The sequence below is a fragment of the Sturnira hondurensis genome, unplaced genomic scaffold, assembly GCF_014824575.4.
Source record: "Sturnira hondurensis isolate 20B ecotype Veracruz unplaced genomic scaffold, ASM1482457v3 Scaffold0025484, whole genome shotgun sequence".
Lineage (NCBI taxonomy): Eukaryota > Metazoa > Chordata > Mammalia > Chiroptera > Phyllostomidae > Sturnira > Sturnira hondurensis.
In genome coordinates, this window is record NW_028098115.1 from 828136 (window position 1) to 841309 (window position 13174).

Below are 13174 nucleotides of genomic sequence, written 5' to 3' on the forward strand. Positions count from 1 at the left end.
GATTGAGTGCTGGCCTTTGAACAGAAATGTCATTGGTTTGACATTGGTTTGATTCTTGGTCAGGGCATATGCCTGAGTTGTGGGCCAGGTCCCCAGATGGGGGCTTGTAAGAGGCAACCAGTCGATGTTTCTCTCACACATATATGTTTCTTTTCCTCTCTTTCATCCTCCCTTCCCCTTTCTCTGAAAATGAATATGTAAAATTTAAAAAAATAAAAGGGCTTTTTTCCTATACTTTTCACCCTCTCCCATTTCCATTAAAATAAGATCTTTAAGCCAATATTTCATGTGTGCACAGTTAAGTTAGTAATGTCAGCAGCTCTCACAAAATGAGGAGCAACCCTACTGAAACCTGGGCTCAAACCAAGAACCCTTAGATCTCCAGTCTAACACTCTTCCAACTGAGCTATTTTGGTCAGGGCCACTGCTGACGTTCTTGTCAATTACTTTTAAATAGTCTTTTTTTTAGCTTCTTACCTTCCCTTTCAGATGTCATATCTCAGAAAAATTAAGATTATTTTTGTCTTGTTTCCTGAAAAAATATCACCTTTCCTATTTAAAAAATAAGTGTATCAACATAACATAGAACTGGGGAAACCCACTCAAAGTTTCCTGAGTGATAGGAGGAATGAAAAAAACAAATGATAAAAGGACATTGCGTGTAGTTCCTCAGGGTACTGACTGGCTGGCTGCAGGGCTGTGGAGGTTCAGAGCTTCCTGCTGGAGTGGATGCCCCTTAGAATTGAAAACACCACCATTTGGGATCATGTCTACTTCTGTTCTCAAATATATTTTATTCTTTTAAGTGTTTCCATTCCTTCCCTTTCTGTTCTGTTAAGGTATAAGTCACATCCAGTAAAGCACCCAGGCTGTAAGTGTACAGCTAGGTGAACTTTACAAGTTTATTCCTGTGTAACCACCACCAGCTCCCAGCTGACACCCTCCAAAATGAGCCATTGTTTCAAACTTGTTTGCTAGATGGAATGGCACTTGTTTTAACTCCACATACAAGTGAAGTTAACTTACATTGAATCAACTAGAATCTTCATTGTCATGTCTGGTTTCTTTCGCTTAATATTATCTTTGAGATTCATCTATATTTTTATGTGTAAAAGCAGTTTTTTCCTGTTCACCAACTTCCATTTAAAAGATATACGACAATGGACTTATTCATTCCACGTTGATGGGCATTTGGATAGTTATCAATTTGGGGTTATTATAAAAAACACTGAGCTGCTCTGGCTGGTGTGGCTCAATGGATGGAATGCCAGCCTGAGACCTGAAGGGTCACCAGTTAGGTTCCCAGTCAGGGCACATGCCTGGTTTGCGGGCCAGGTCCCCAGTTGGGGACACACAAAAGGCAACCACACATTGATGTTTCTCTCCCTCTCCCTATCTCCCTCCCTTCCCCTTCTCTAAAAATAAATAAATGAAATCTTTAAAAAAACACTGAGCTTTTTTGTACATGGCTGTAGCTGAACATAAACACTCATTTATCAGATACATAGATAGATGATAGATTATAGATGGATAGATAGATAGATAGATAGATAGATGTAATTACTGGGTCATGTTTAACAGTATTAGATGCTGCTAAACAGTTTTCAAAAATAAATGTACCAGTTTATACCACTAACAACAATGTATGGGGCTGCTGATGGCTTCACAGCCTAGTCAATACTGGGTATTGTCAATCATTTTAATTTAGGTATTTGACTAGGATGTAGTGATATTGCTTTAGAATTTTAAATTGTATCTTTTGATGACTAATGATATTCTATATATTTTCATATGCTTTTTTCCATTAAAATTTAGGTTGGTTGCCAGTTTTTTAAAAATATAGATTTATACTTCATTAAATCTTGTGAGTAGAGTACTTTGTCAAATGTATATGTCACAAATATCTCCTCCCAGTCCGTGGCTTGCCTTCAGTGCTCTTAATTTTGTATTTTGAAGTTTTAACTTTTAATAAGTCCAATTTATCAATCTTTTTAAAAAAGACTTTATTTATTTATTTAGAGAGATGGGGAAGGGAGGGAGAAAGAAAGGGAGGGGAACATCAATGTGTGGTTGCTTCTAGCACACCCCATACTGGGAATATGCCCTGCAACTCAGGCATGTGCCCTAACTGGGAATCAAACCAGCAATGCTTTGGTTCGCAGGCCTGTGCTCAATCCACTGAGCCACGCCAGCCAGGGTCACTTAACGGTCACTGATTTTGTTCTATTTCACAAAAAGTTGCCTACACTAATGTTGTGAAGCTATATTCCTGTTTTCTTCTGGAAGTTTTACTTTTAATCAAGTTTAATTTCGTCTTGAATTTATATATGGAGTAAGGATTGAATTTATTTTTTCCTATATGATCTCAATTGACCCCAAATTATTTATTGAACAGTCAAACCTGTCCCCACTGAACTGCAATGTCTCCTAGTCATAAAACAGGAAACTGTAAAAAAAAAAACATTTGTCAGACTGGTTGATTTTGGGGGGAGGAGGAGAGATCAGCTCACTGATGACTTGTGACAGAACAATATACATACCTGGGATAGTGCCGATTACATTTTGGGTATTTGAAGACTTCACACAGTGGAGAAAGCAAATAATTTTGATAGTTTTCTTTTTTTAAACAATTTAAATTTTATTTTTATTAAGCAAGAGAAGAAGGGAAGGAGAGAAACATCAATGTATGGTTGCCTCTTGTGTGTCCCTAAGTGGGGACTTGGCCTGCAACCCAGGCATGTGCCCTGACTGGGAATTGAACCAGCAAAACCTTGGTTTGAAGCCCCTGCTCAATCCACTGATCTATGCCAGATAGGGCTTTGATAGTCTTCTTGAAGGGCAAGATGTGTTTGAGTCTCATGGCTACCAAAAATGAGGCAGAAGTTCTGATAAGCATCAGCTGGAGAAATATTTTTGAGGATTACAGGTAGCAGAGCCTATTTTTCCCACAAAGAATCCTCATTGACAAGGTACTAAGGAAGCTCTGACCAATGTCCAGAAATATTAGATTGTTGTTTAAGCTAAACAAGATCCACCCAGAAAGGAAGCAATTTTGGGGACCTCTTACCCTGAGCAACTGAATCTGACGCAGTATCTTTCTCCAGGAGTATTCCTTTTTCTACTTGCAGCAAAATTTTCTGCAAGTTTTGACAATGTTTGAAGCAGAACAAGTACATGATGTTTGTTTCATTTTTCAAATGCAGAGAAATTTCCTTGACCTAGTCCACTGCATCTTTCACAAGCTGCTCCTTCTGAGATTTGTAAAGACAGTGAAAAACCACATTCATGTCCGTCACTGAGCAGAAGTGTTTATGCTCATTGGATTGTGCTTTGTTTGAATTTTAGTATAAGTCCCTTTTGATCTCCATTGACATTTTGCAGTCCCAACCTCTTGGCTCTTTTGTTCATTTGAGAGACTGAAGAAGAAATACCCAACTTTAGTCTTTCTTCCCTGGATAGCAGTTTTTGCACATCACCGATGTCCCACCGGAGGCTGTCTCAGTTTTTCTGTTCCCCACTCTCCAAAACAGAGAACATAATGCCCATAAAGTGCTAAACCCTGAGGTGGATAAAGGAATAGCAGCCCTCACAGTCTTTGCCGTTCTGGAGGATATTCTTATCCAGGAAAGGAGAGAGATCAGACTCCTTTGACCCAAGTCTCCTGAGGTCTTCTCCATCAAACACAGATGTCTATGTTCTCATGCCCTCAGCAGCCAGGAGACACAGAGCCTTCACTGGATGTTGGAGGTACTGACTGAGACAGCTGCCAGGTGCTTGCATGAACCAGCTGCAGAGGAAACAGCGAGAGCAAAGTAGTGGTTTGGCAAGTCAGGGCAGAATCCTTTCCACTTCTCCATGTGCAGCTTTAGACAGGTGCAAGTGATCCAGCATGTGGAGGGAGCCAGACCCATATGGACCATGGATGCACTGTTCCTCATCAAGTTGAAAGCTCAGAATGCTTGATCCTCATCTTTAAAGTATTTCAAGAACTATGACTTCCTGTCCAGCCCTAAGAACCCCTTCATTTCTATCAAGAGGAGTTGTTTAACCAAGAGTCGGTGATCTCTGAGCCGTCGTCATGTGGTGATCAGTAAAATGGTGTTGGGTAACAATTGTGTCCTCAGAAAACTATGCAAGAGGACAGGCACCAGCTTCTGCTTCTCTTGTTCACCATATCAAAGGGCATTGATAAGTGCCCCCAAGGGGACTCTCAGCCCTTTGAAACCATCAATAATGAACAGGATTTTCTGTACTTGGGCTAGGATCTCTGGAATACCATCCTGAAATTTGGGCTGGTTCTTAGAGAACCACTCTACAAAAGTGCATGACCCATTGTGGCCCAGTTCTTTGCAGCTGAGATAGAAGGTGGAATTGAATGTCTTTATGAGATTTCCCTGTAGCCTGTCCAGCAGTAACTTCTTGGCCAGGGTGATTTTCCCAGTGCCTGCAGGGCTGTACAACTCCACTGTGTGTGGAAATTGCCTTGCAAACATTTTAGGATTACAGAATGGGATCAGTGTCTCATATCCCTGGGTGACAGTATGGACATTTTCACTGGCTCCAGGACAAAAATTTCTCACAAACTTCTATTGTTTTAACCTACCAAATTTGTGGCATTTTCTGACAGCAGCCATAGAAAAGTAATTCAGGAATTAAATAATATTTCACAATTAACCAACATGCTTCTAAATAACACTTGCATCAAAGAAGAACTGCTAAGGAAAATTAGAAGATATATTAACTGAATAAAAATGAAAACACAATATACCACAACTTATGGAATGCAGCCAAAAGAGTGCTTGTGAGGTAATTTTTATAGCTTGAAATGCTTATAAAAATAGAAAAAAAAGATCTAAAGTCAATAGCCTAGCTTGTACTTCAAGGAGCTAGGGGAAAAAATAAAGTCAAATCCAAAGAAGAAAACAATGAAGATCAGAACAGAAATCAGTGAAATAGAATACAGAAAAAAAAAGAGACAGAAAATCAATGAAGCCAAAGTTGTTTGGGAATATCGACAAACTTGATATGTCTTTATCTAGAATGACCACACTAATTTTGATCCAACCATGAGACAGAAACTGCATAGTAATTTGAACAAGAGTTTAATATAAAGAATTTTAAACCACAACAGAGGACTGAACTGGAGGGATGAGGACTGACTAGTAAGAAGTACAGAGAACTCCAAAGAATACCCAAATAGCCAATGTAAAAAGCATCCACAAATCCCTGATTCTCCTTGGGAGCTGAAATACAGTACCAAATAACATATGGATCTGGTAGAAAACCTCCTTCAGGGCTGAAATCCAGATCTCACCGGAGGAAATGAAGTCATGAGAAGTTTGCTGTGGCTCCACATCAGAATTCAGACGAACTGTCAAGTTCCCTCTGGAAAGTTGGCAGTAAACCACTCACAGATGGGTGTCAAGCCAGTGGCATTTCACTGTGAACCTCATGTGCTACTGGCCACTGGGAATTGCTGGAACTGGGTATTGCAGAACCCATGTGCTACTAGAACTGTGTTCTCCAGGAAACCATGTGTGCTGCTGGAGCCAGGCCCTCAGTTGCAGGAGCCTGGTCTGCTGAGTCCACACCTGCTGCAGGAACCTGCCCAAGTGAGCACAACAGAACCAGGAAGAGAAATCTATCTCTTCTCCAGTGATCCTTCAATGCCCTCTACTGACAAAACTTAACACAGTGCCAGCTGGCAAAGAAGAAATATTTACAGGGTCCACCTCCATTATTGCAGAGCAGACAGTGAAGTTTTTATTTTGAGCTGAGAAGCAATAAATTGATAACTGGTGTGTTAATCAAGAAAAAAAGAGGTAAGACAGTAGTTAACAAAATCGGGAATGAATGTACAGCTGCTAAAGATCCTACAACTAAAAGGATTATAAAATTATATTATGAACAACTTTTTGCAATTTAGATGGGACAGAAAAATCCTAGAAAGATGCAAATTACCAAAACTGAATCAAGAAGAAATAGAAGATCAATAGTTACCTATAAAAAAATAAAGATTATGGCCTGGCTGGTGTGGCTTAGTTGGTTGGGCATTGTTGCTGGTTTGATTCTTGCAGCCTTTTGATATATGGCATGATGCTCCATCTGACCCAGCCACACCAGCCATGGCTAACTCCCATTCTTGATAAGAGTTCTCAGTAAAGTAGGAATAAAAGGAAATTGCTTTAGACTAATAAAGGACAAAAAAGGCTGTAGCTAACCTACTTAGTAGTAAAAGACTGAATGTTTTTCCCTTGAGACTGAGAACAAAGAAAGGGTGACTGCTTTCAGTGCTCCTGTTGAACATTGTAGTGAAGGTTTTAATCATTGCAATAAGGTTGCAAGGATTAATCATACAGATTGGAAATAAAGTAGTGCTGTCTTTATTTGCAATTGACATCATCCTGTATTTAGAAAATCATAAGAAATCTACAAAAATTGAAAAAAACCCTTAGAACCGAAAGCAAGTGAACAAGATGCAGGTTGTAAATCAGTACTTCAAAATCAATTGTTCTTCCGTATGCTACCAATGAACAACCTAAAAATGAAATCAAGAAAACAATGTTATTCACAATATTATCCAAAACAATAAAATATTTAATGAGAATAAATTTAACGAAAGGCCTGTATACTGAACACTGCAAAGAAAAATTAAGAAAGATTCAAACAAATGGAGAAATATACCATGTGTATGAATTGGAAAATTCATAATTTATATAGAAATGCAAAATACCTGGAATAGCCAAAAACAATTGTGTGAAAGAAGAACAAAGTTGATGTTTTTATATTAACTGATTTTATTTTATTTTAAAAACACTTTATTTATTTTTAGAGAGAGGGGAAAGGAGGGAGAAAGAGAAGGAGGGAAACATCAATATTTGATTGCCTTTCATGAGCCCCCAACCAGGGACCTAGCCTGCAACCCAGGCATGTGGCCTGGCTAGGAATCAAACCTGTAACCTTTTAGTTTGCAAGCCTGCACTCAATTCACTGAGCTACACCAGCCAGGGAAAAACCTTAAATTTATGGTCAAATTATTTTCCATGAAGATTCCAAGGCAATTCAGTGAGGAAATCTAATCTTTCCCATAAATGGTACTGAAATCAGATATCCACATACAGAAAGAAAACAAAAACTTAGACTCTCACCTCACATTATATACAAAATTAATAAAAATAAATCATAAATCTAAATATTAGAACCAAAACTATAATATTACTAAAAGAAGACATAGGATAATACATTTGACCTTAGACTAGACAAAGATTTCTTAGGCATGACAGCAGAAGCATGATCCACAAGATAAAAATTGATAAATTGGACTTCAGCAAAGTAAAAATGTATGCTTGCTCTTCAATAGACACCATTAATAAAATGAAAAGATAAGTTACAGACAAGGAATAGATATTTGCAAATCTTTCTGATAAAGAACTTAAATCTATCATCTATAAAGTACTCTTACAACTCAATAATAAGATAATATAATTTTAAATCATAAACAGATTTGAATAGACTCTCACTAGAGAGGACAGATGAATAGCTAATAAGCATACAAAAAGATGCTCAACAACATTAGTCATTAGGAAAAAATATAAAATAATACCACAACAAGACATAAGTACAAACCAACTAGAACTGATATGTTCCAGAAGCTGACTGTACAAGTGTTAGTGAAGATGTGGAAAAATTGGAATCTCACATTACTGGTGAGAATGTAAAATAGTACAAACGCTTTTAAAAATATTTGGCTGTTCCTTGAAAAGTTAAAGAGTTTTTTGGAGGATTTTTAAAGAACTTTTACCAGCTTAGGCTATTTGGGAGGTTAAAGAGAACCACATTCCACAGTGGGCTATATCACTAAACATATAATTCACTACTATTTTGTAGCCTGCATTACATAGAAAACAGAAAAAGAAAAAATGCTAACAAAGAGTTTACAACCCAGCAGCTCTACTCTTAGGTATCTACGCAAGAGAAATGAAAACATTTCTGTACTCAAAGACTTGTACACAAATACTCATAATAGCATTACTCATCATTCAGAATAAGGAAAGTTTTAATTAGAAATAAAATGCATGAATCATAAAGAAAAACATTGAGCCCTGGCTGGTATGGCTCAGTGGATTGAGCTCTGGCCTGCAAACCAAAGGGTCACCAGTTTCATTCTCAGTCAGGGTACATGCCTGGGTCGTGGGTCAGGTTGCCCAGTTGGGAGCACATAAGAGGCAATGAACTGATGTATATCTTGCACACTGGTGTGTCTCTCCCTCTCTTTCACCCTCCCTTCCTCTCTCTCTAATAAAAAGTAAATAAATAGATTTCCACCAAGATGGAGGTGTAGGTGGAAACACTGTGCCTTCTTCCACAACCAAGTTTGAATACAACAAAGGTTTAGTAAACAAAGTTGCAGCCAAACAACAGAAAATTGAACTATACGGAAGTCTGACAACAACCAACCGTTCAACTGGGATGGGTAAGAGGGGTGGAGCCAGCAGCGGAGCAGGGTCGGCCGGAAAGACCCCCCAACCCTAGGCACCCAGACAGCTGGAGTAGCAGCATGGACCAAGTGAGGGTGCGGGGCAGGCTGACCGCGGTCACACATTTCCACAAAGATAAACCAGCAGAGGAGTGAGCAGTGGGAAGGACCTCATGGTCCCGGCAGCAGGAGGTGGCAGAGGGGACTGCCATTGCTTTCCTGTGACCCTCGCCCCCACATACAGCGTCACAACCCAGTGACTGAGTTGCCCCTCCCTGGTGAACACCTAGGGCTCCGCTCCTCATACGTAACAGGCACAAACAGTCCAAAATATGGCTCAAGAAGAACTCAATGCCCCAGAGCCGATAACTCTAAGAAAAAAAGAAATAGCACACCTCTCAGATGCACAGTTCAAAATACTGGTGATCAGGATGCTCACAGAACTAGTTGATTATAGTCACAAATTAGAGGAACATATGAAGGCTAAACTAATTGAAATGAAGGGAAATGCACAGGAAACCAATAGTGATGGAAAGGAAACTGGGATTCAAATAAAGGGAGTGGACCAGAAGGAAGAACAAAACGTCCAACCAGAAGAATGAAGAAACAAGAATTCAGAAAAATGAGGAGAGGCTTAGGAACCTCCAGGACAGCTTTAAACATTACAACATCCGAATTATAAGGGTACCAGAAAAGGAAAAGAAATAGCCATGAGCGGAAAACTTTTTTGAACAAATAATAAAGGAGAAATTCCCCAGTCTAGCAAAGGAAATAGACTTCCAGGAAATCCAGGAAGCTCAGAGAGTCCCAAAGAAGTTGGACCCAAGAAAGAACAGACCAAGACACATCATAATTACATTAGCCAAGATTAAAATGAAGGAGAGAATCCTAGAAGCAGCAAGGGGTAAGGGGACAGTCACCTACAAAGGAGTACCCATCAGACTGTCAGCGGATTTCTCAAAAGAGACCTTACAGGCAAGAAGGGGCTGGAAAGAAGTATTCCAAGTCATGAAATCCAAAGACCTACATCCAAGATTGCTTTATCCAGCAAAGCTTTCATTTAGAATGGAAAGGCAGATACAGTGCTTCTCAGATAAGGTCAAATTCAAGGAGTTCATCATCACCAAGCCCTTATTATATGAAATGCTAAAGGGACTTATCTAAGAAAAAGAAGATGAAAAATATTAACAGTGAAAGGACAGCAAACTCATAGTTATTAACAACCACACCTAAAACAAAAGCAAACCAAGAGGACAGCTAGATCAGGAGTGGAACCATAGAAGTGAAGAACACATGGAGGGTTAGCAACAGGGGAATGGGAGAAGGAGAAGTGGGGAGAAGGTACAGAAAATAGCATAGACAGTAGGTAGAAAATAGATAGGGGGAGGGCAAGAATAGTGGGGGAAATATAGAATCTAAAGAACTTGAGACACCTGGTCATAAACCGAAGGGGAGGAATGGTGGGGGAGTGGTGTGCAGGGTGGAGGGGAATGAAGGCGGGGAATAGAACAACTGTAATGGTATAATCAATAAAAAAATATATATATATTTTAAAGATTTTATTTATTTATCTTTAGAGGGGAAGGGAAGGAGAGAAGGAGAGAAATATCAATGTATGGTTGCCCCTCATGAGTCCCCTGCTGGGAACTGGCCTGCAACCCAGGCATGTGCCCTGACTGGGAATCGAACCACAATCGTATGGTTTGCAGACCCGCACTCAATCCACTGAGCTACACCAGCCAGGGCAATAAAATATATTTTTTTGAAAGTAAATAAATAAAATCTTTTAAAAAATAAAAGAAAATATTGATAAATCAGACTACCTTAAAAGTAAGAATTTCTGGGACTTCTGGCCAAGGTGGAGGCATAGCTAGATACACTGTGCCTCCTCACACAACCAAAAGAATGAAAACAACAAAGTTAAAAACAAAAAATAAACAAAACTGTCAGAAAATAGAACTGTATGGAAGTTCAACAACCAAGGAGTTTAAGAAGAAATATTCATTCAGATCAGTAGGAAGGATGGAAATGGGCAGAAGGGGCAGAGAGGACACAGGGCAAGGCAGTGCCTGGAGGACCTAGAGGACCTGGGTGGGTGACGTGGTGGCTGGCAGAATGGGTAGTCCCACATTTACAGGCAGATAAACTGGGAGGAACAACTAGGGAGCGAGACAGACCACACAACCCAGGATTCCAGTGCAGGGAAATAAAGCCTCAAACCTCTGGCTGAAAAAAACCTGTGGTGGTTGCTGCAACAGAAGAAACTACCAGCCTCACAGGAGAGTTCATTGGAAGGAACCACAGGGTGCTAGGGTGTAAACAAAACCACTTACCCAGGAATCAGCACCAGAAGGGCCCAATTTGCTTGTGGGTAGTGGCAGAAATGACTGAAAGCCAGCCAAGAGCTGAGCAAGTAGCATCGTTCCCTCTCAGACCCCTCTTCCACTGACGGCAGCATGACACAGCCAAGTGGGTTGCTCCGCCCTGACGAATACCTAGGGTTCTACCCCTTACTATGTAACAGGCACGCTGAGACAAAGATATATGGCTCAAAAGAAAGAATAGATCAAAGCTCCAGAAAAAATACAACTAAGTAATAGCCAGCCTATCAGATGCAGAGTTCAAAACACTGGTAATCAGGATGCTCACAGAAAAGGCTGAGTATGGTAGCAAAACAGAGGAAAAAGTGAAGGGTATGCACAGTGAAATAAAGGAAAATCTACAGGGAACCAACAGTGATGGGAAGGAAACCTTGACTCAAATCAATGATTTGGAGCAGAAGGAAGAAATAAACATTTAACCAGAACAGAAGGAAGAAAGAAGAAACCAAAAAAACTGAGGAGAGGCTTGAGAACCTCTGGGACAACTTTAAACATTCTAACATCTGAATCATATGGGTGTCAAAAGAAGAGGAAGAGCAAGAAATTGAAAACTTACTTGAACAAATAATGAAGGAGAATTTCCCTAACCTGGTAAAGGAAGTAGACTTTCAGGCAGTCCAGGAAACTCAGAGAGTCTCAAAGAAGTGGGACCTGAGGAAGCATACAACAAGGCACATCATAATTACATTACCCAAGATTAAAGAGAAGGAGAGAATCTTAAAAGCAGCAAGAGAAAAGGAGACCATTATCTACAAAGGAGTTCCCATAAGACTATCAGCTGATTTCTCAAAAGAAACTTTACAGGCAAGAAGTAGGTGGAAAGAAGTATTCAAAGTCATGAAAGTCAAGGACCTACATCCAAGATTGCTCTATCCAGCAAAGCTATCATTTAGAAGGAAGGGCAGATAAAGTGCTTCCCAGATAAGGTCAAGTTGAAGGAGTTTATCATCATCAAGCCCTTACTATATGAAATGTTAAAGGAACTTATCTAAGAAAAAGAAGATGATTAAAAATATGAACAGTAAAATGACAACAAACTCACAACTATCAACAACTGAACCTAAAAAAAAACCAAAGGCATAAACAAACTGTGAACAGATAGAACATGAACAGAACCATAGAAATGGAGATCACATGGAGGGTTATCATTGTGGAGGGGGTGGGAGGAGGATGGGGAAAAGGCACAAGGAATAAGAAACATAATTGGTAGGTACAAAATAGGAGGAGGTTTAGAATAGTATAGAAAGTGGAGAAGCCAAAGAACTTATATGTATGATCCATGGATGTGAATTAAGGTGAGGGAAGTGGTGGAGGGAGGGGTGTACAGGGCAGAGGGGAATAAAGGGGAGAAAAAATAGGACAACAATAATACCATAATCAATAAAATATATTTAAAAGTTAAGAAAAGAATTTCCGTTCAGTAAACAATTAAATAGGCAAGCTACAGAATGAAAAAGACATTTGCAACACATGTAACCAACAAAGGGCTCATATTCAGAAAATATACAGAACTCCTACAAATCAATAAGAAAAAAAGACAAACAAGCTAGCAGAAAAAGAGCAAAAGATTTGAAATGCTCTCTACAAAGAGGAAATTCAAATGTCCCACCAAATGTGTCAAGAATCACATTGTAAAGAGACCATGTGGGATAGAAGGTATTGTTTGAAGCTGTCTTTGGAAAATGCAATCTTCCACACTTTGATTGCTCTTCTTTTCCTTGGCTTGGTCATTTTCTTCAGCTTCTACAAAAGGATGCATTAACTTCCTTCCTCCCTTCTTTTTTTCCTTCTTTCCTTCCTTCCTTCTTCCCTCACTCCCTCCCTCCCTTCCTTCTTCCTTTCCTCCCTTCCCTCCTTCCTTCCTTCCACTCTTCCTTCTTTCCCCTTTTTTCAAGTGAACACTGAGTGTTCAGCAAGCTTCAGAATAAGTGAACCTTTGAAAAGGAGGGTTTGATTCTTGATAAATGCAGCCAGAATCTAAGTACTCAGAACTAGTGATCAGACAGTAGATTGAGGACGTAGGTACTGGGTCTTTTCTTGGGCTAGACAGGGCAGTCTGAAACAGTTCTGTAACTCCAGCCTCTTCCTGAGCAGATCAAGAATCCTGTGAACAGGCTTCTGAAGTCAGTGAAGCACAAACTACAGACAGTGATGACATAGTGATACCGGCACCTCAGAAAAGTCCTAAGGCAGTAAGTACATTGGTGTGATTATTAAGCTTGTGACAAGAATGTAAATAATAACAGTGTGCTTAATGACCATGTATGTGAAGTTCAAATCCAAATTTAATGAACCTGGTGGGAAATTCAAATTAATT

General features: G+C 39.5%; 1 protein-coding gene and 2 non-coding genes across 15 annotated transcripts in view; 2 read left to right on the forward strand and 1 right to left on the reverse strand.

The window, feature by feature from the left end:
- RPGRIP1 (RPGR interacting protein 1) overlaps positions 1–13174 on the forward strand; it is a 74711-nt gene that overhangs the window by 49674 nt on the left and 11863 nt on the right. For 9 of the 13 annotated variants that reach the window (XM_037039855.1, XM_037039846.1, XM_037039842.1 and 6 more), the window contains one exon: positions 12949–13049. In XM_037039855.1, coding sequence (XP_036895750.1) covers positions 12949–13017 — 69 coding nt within the window. In that variant the 3' untranslated portion in view covers positions 13018–13049. The remainder of the gene's footprint in view (positions 1–12948; positions 13050–13174) is intronic. The other 4 variants (XM_037039847.1, XM_037039845.1, XM_037039853.1 and 1 more) reach the window with 1 other exon arrangement.
- Positions 344–416, reverse strand: TRNAS-GGA (transfer RNA serine (anticodon GGA)). Its single transcript has one exon. It is a non-coding gene; the product is annotated as a tRNA-Ser (tRNA).
- Positions 7754–7895, forward strand: LOC118982690 (small nucleolar RNA SNORA4). The gene has a single exon (XR_005065580.1). It is a non-coding gene; the product is annotated as a small nucleolar RNA SNORA4 (small nucleolar RNA).